The sequence below is a fragment of the Papaver somniferum genome, chromosome 1 (genome assembly GCF_003573695.1).
Source record: "Papaver somniferum cultivar HN1 chromosome 1, ASM357369v1, whole genome shotgun sequence".
In the NCBI taxonomy this organism is placed as follows: domain Eukaryota; kingdom Viridiplantae; phylum Streptophyta; class Magnoliopsida; order Ranunculales; family Papaveraceae; genus Papaver; species Papaver somniferum.
In genome coordinates, this window is record NC_039358.1 from 62298606 (window position 1) to 62303316 (window position 4711).

Sequence of the window (4711 nt, forward strand, 5' to 3'; positions counted from 1 at the left end):
TGTTTGGGTGTAGGATATTGTTACCATTAGTGAATCAAGATTGTAGTATGTTTTGAGAAGCAGTTTCTGCACTTTAGATGAAAAACGTCTAGAATTAGGATTAGTACCTTACCTTGTATCAGGATTCTAGTTCTGGATAGAATTCAGATAATCTTTAGTAAATCTAGGAATTACCAATAGGTACTATTATAGTGATACTAGTTAGTGGCAGGTCCACCCACTAAAGCCCAGTAAGTAGTGGTCCATAATAAAAAGAAAACATAAAAATGGACCCAATTTTTTAATCCCAGGTCCTGTACACGTGCGGGACAAATCATGTGAAATTTTCAAATACCTAAACTACCCTTCCAATCCTACATATATTTAAGCAGCCTATTTCAAAGTTTCTAAAAAAAACAGGGAATTCACATCCGGTTTCTGCTCTATTTCTTCTTTTCGCTTTTGGACTAGGGTTTTTGAAGATTTCTTTAGTGATTTTAACAGGTATGTTGCTTAATCTTTTCTATTTTCTTCTTTCTGCTACAGTTTCATGGAGATTGGTTGTGTTCTGTTTGTTTTTTTATGAATCTTGTTCGTATTTGTTCAGTTATTTGGTTAGATTGTTAAGTTTTTAGCTTATTTTAGCTTTCGATTTGATTATCTTTCTGTTTTCTCTTCAAAATCAGGTTTGTTTTCACTTTCAGATCGTATTATCCAGCAGTACATATATGACATACTCATTGTTTCTGCTACAATTTTTGAATCATGTTTAAGATTTGAATTTTGTATCATGGAGATTGGTTGTGTTCTGTTTGTTTTTTATGAATCTTGTTCGTATTTATTCAGTTATTTGGTTAGATTGTTAAGTTTTTAGCTTATTTTAGCTTTCGATTTGATTATCTTTCTGTTTTCTTTTCAAAATCAGGTTTGTTTTCACTTTCAGATCATATTATCCAGCAGTACATATATGACATACTCATTGTTTCTGCTACAGTTTTTGAATCATGTTTAAGATTTGAATTTTGTATCATGGAGATTGGTTGTGTTCTATTTGTTTTTTATGAATCTTGTTCGTATTTATTCAGTTATTTGGTTAGATTGTTAAGTTTTTAGCTTATTTTAGCTTTCGATTTGATTATCTTTCTGTTCTTTTTTCAAAATCAGTTTTGCTCTCACTTTCAGATCGTATTATCCAGCAGTACATATATGACATACTCATTGTTTCTGCTACAGTTTGTGAATCATGTTTAAGATTTGAATTTTGGATCATGGAGATTGGTTGTGTTCTGTTTGTTTTTTATGAATCTTGTTCGTATTTATTCAGTTATTTGGTTAGATTGTTAAGTTTTTAGCTTATTTTAGCATTCGATTTGATTATCTTTCTGTTTTCTTTTCAAAATCAGGTTTGTTTTCACTTTCAGATCGTATTATCCAGTAGTACATATATGACATACTCATTGTTTCTGCTACAGTTTTTGAATCATGTTTAAGATTTGAATTTTGGATCATGGAGATTGGTTGTGTTCTGTTTGTTTTTTATGAATCTTGTTCGTATTTATTCAGTTATTTGGTTAGATTGTTAAGTTTTTAGCTTATTTTAGCTTTCGATTTGATTATCTTTCTGTTTTCTTTTCAAAATCAGGTTTGTTCTCACTTTCAGATCGTATTATCCAGCAGTACATATATGACATACTCATTGTTTCTGCTCGTAGATTCTGTTTCTTGCATAGATCTCTCACTTTTTTTAATTTGACCCATCAGTACGTATGTGAAATACTGTATTTTAATACTGTTACATCTTTGTCACATTTGCAGGTTCAAAACATGTCTGATGCAGAGTGTTCCAATCCAAATACCTACTGCTATGCATACATTTACTATAAGCATCATAATTTTGCTCACCTCGTTACTTTTAAGTCTAGTATTGATGACCTGAAATTTCTTATTTGTGAAAACTGGAGAACCTTGAACCCTTCTGAGATTATCATCACTTATGTTGAGAATGGTGTCAAAGTGCCTGTGATTGCTGACTTTCAACTTCATGGTCTCGCTGCCTTGCATTTTTCAAAGAAATCGGCGTTCTTTGAGCTGCATGTGGATTTTCTTTCTGCTGGTGGATGTAGTTCCTCTACATTCAGCGACGTCGACAACAATTCAGAACTGATTAGGGCAGATAGAGATAGTTATGAAACTGATGGAAAGAAATTGTTAAACCTCTTCTGTCCGATGGGTGGGAGAATGTTTTTGATGATCCTAACAAGCTTTTTCGTGGTGGTGTTGATGCTGTTCGGTTGGCCTGTCAAAAGTATTGTTTGAAGACTGGGTATCGCGTAACAAAGGTGAAGAAATCGTGAAAGGTTCACAATGAAATGCAGTAAAGTCCCATGCACTTGGATGATCCATGCAGTTGCTATTGATTCTACTTGCGATGTTTTTAGGATAAAAAAAGTATGTTGGGAGGCACACTTGTGGAGCTGCTGTGAAGTTGAGAAGTCCTAAAGTATCAAAGAAGCTGGTACACAACCTTATTCATGATCGTGTGATGCACAACCCACTTATCAAGCCTCGCGAAATTGAAGATTATATAAAAGTTGGTGCTGGTGTTAATATCAAATATCACCATGCATATCATGGTTTGGAACGGTCACACCATGAAATTTTTGGGAATGATGTAAAGTCTTACTCTGATCTGGTTTGGTGGGTGAATTCATTGAAAGAAACAAATCCTGGCTCTTATGAGGATTTTCAGTTTAACCATGCAACTCAGACATTTGAAAGGTTATTCATTGCAATAGGCGCTTGTATTGAAGGTTATAGACTTTGTCGACCAATGATTTTTGTTGATGCAACTTTTCTGACCGGGAGATTTAGAGGTACCCTTATGGCTGCTACTTGTCTGAATGGGAATCAAGGCAAGTGCTCTTTGTTACGTTTTAATTGTTATTGTTTACAAGTCATTCACTGCTTTTAATCGTTGGAACTTTTTGAGTATACCATTTATGTACTGAAAGGTATTGTGTCTAACACACATTAATTCATATATGTAAGCATAAGACCTTTTTTTGAGTACAATATGTCTATTATGTACTGGAAATTCTTAGTATATTTTCCAGTACATAATATATGTTACGTCTATGAATATAGCAACATATTTAGTGACAATATATAATATATGTACTGTTTGTTTTTTCCAGGTTTTTATCCGCTAGCCTTTGCATTGGTCCCAGGAGAGGATGTTGACAATTGGGATTGGTTTATGTGCAATCTTAGCAACATTGTTGATGACCGTCCTATCACCTTTATGTCTGATCGTCATGAAGGATTGTTGAGGGCTATTCCTAAACACTTTCCTACTTCCCATCATGGCTATTGTTACTACCACTTGCAAGGAAACTTACCAATCAGGAAATCGGACGAGAAGTACAAAGAAGTTATGGCTTGTTTCAAAAACAACTTATGCTATCTACACCACACAGCAATATGAAGAAGCACTAATGGAAATGGAGTTAATGGGAAGGCCTGGGGTTGCTGAGTATTGCCGCAATATGCCTAGGAACATTGGTCCAGCGCGTTCTTCACTGGCTGTAGATTTGGTCAGACTACATCAAGCGTTGCTGAGTCCTTCAATAATTGGATTCGGAAAGACAAGAGGTTGCCTGCCTGCGCCCTCGTTGACATGATCAGGTTTGTGTGTGTGTTTTTTTTTGTTGGTGTTTTCTTTGTTTTTGGTTCATTTTTTTTTTGTTCAAAATTTAGTACAGGTGTTCTTTTTGTTCCATTCATAGGTTACGCGTTATGGAGTTGATGAATGAACGTCGCGAAATGAGTCTTTTGATGGACCCAGAGAAGCTCACTCCTACCTACGAGGCGTTACTTAAAGAACATATTCAAATTGGTCGAGTTTGGAATGTTACTCAGTCATCTGCGTATGATTATGAGATTCATTCGCCTAGGTTAGCTTTATCCCATAAAACAACTTTTACTGTACTATAGCATACATGTAGGAGTGAATCATATGTTTTTTTTTTTTGTATTTGTTTGCAGTGCTGCATATATGTACTGCTTTTAAGTTATTTGTGCTGAAAAGATTTTACGCATCTGCAGGTCTCACATTGTTGATCTGCTGAACAAGACTTGCACCTGCCAAAGATGGCGTGTTTATGGTTTTCCATGCTCTCATGCTACAGCAGCTATATCTGCCAAGGGTGATCGATACGTAGATTATATCGAAGACTACTTCAAAGTTACAAATTTTCAGCAGCTGTATTCAATTTCTATCAGACCAATCCCCAACTATAATAGGCCAGAGAAGTATCTGCCAGAGGATACTATTTTTCCACCCCATCCACGAGTTCCACCAGGTAGGCCAAAGGGAAATCGTATCAAGAATGCATGGGAGAAAGCTAGGAAGTCCGTCCGTTGTTCCAACTGTAAGAAGAAAACTCACCACAACAAGGCAACGTGCACTGTCATTCCTTCATACCCATGAGTTTTAGATTTTCAGTTCTCCCTTCTTAGTTCTATTGGTCACAATGCAGATTCTGTTTTGCGCATCATTTTAAATACTTTTGTTCGCTTTTTTTAGAGTGCTGAAATTATGTACTGTTTGATATCTTTCTGGGACAAGGTACTTTGTGCTCATTTAAGACTCTTTTAATGGTACTTGTACTGCATTATCCACTTTCAATATTATTGGTTTTCAGGTTGATTTCCAAGTTTGTTCAAGACTTTC

At 35.4% G+C, this 4711-nt stretch overlaps 1 protein-coding gene across 1 annotated transcript; it reads left to right on the forward strand.

The window, feature by feature from the left end:
* The first annotated feature begins 2474 nt into the window (after window positions 1-2474).
* Window positions 2475-3463, forward strand: LOC113322558. The gene is made up of 2 exons (XM_026570698.1): window positions 2475-2891; window positions 3174-3463. The coding sequence occupies exons 1-2, from the start codon at window positions 2522-2524 to the stop codon at window positions 3461-3463; spliced, it is 660 nt and encodes a 219-aa protein (XP_026426483.1). The 5' UTR covers window positions 2475-2521.
* The last annotated feature ends 1248 nt before the right edge of the window (window positions 3464-4711 follow it).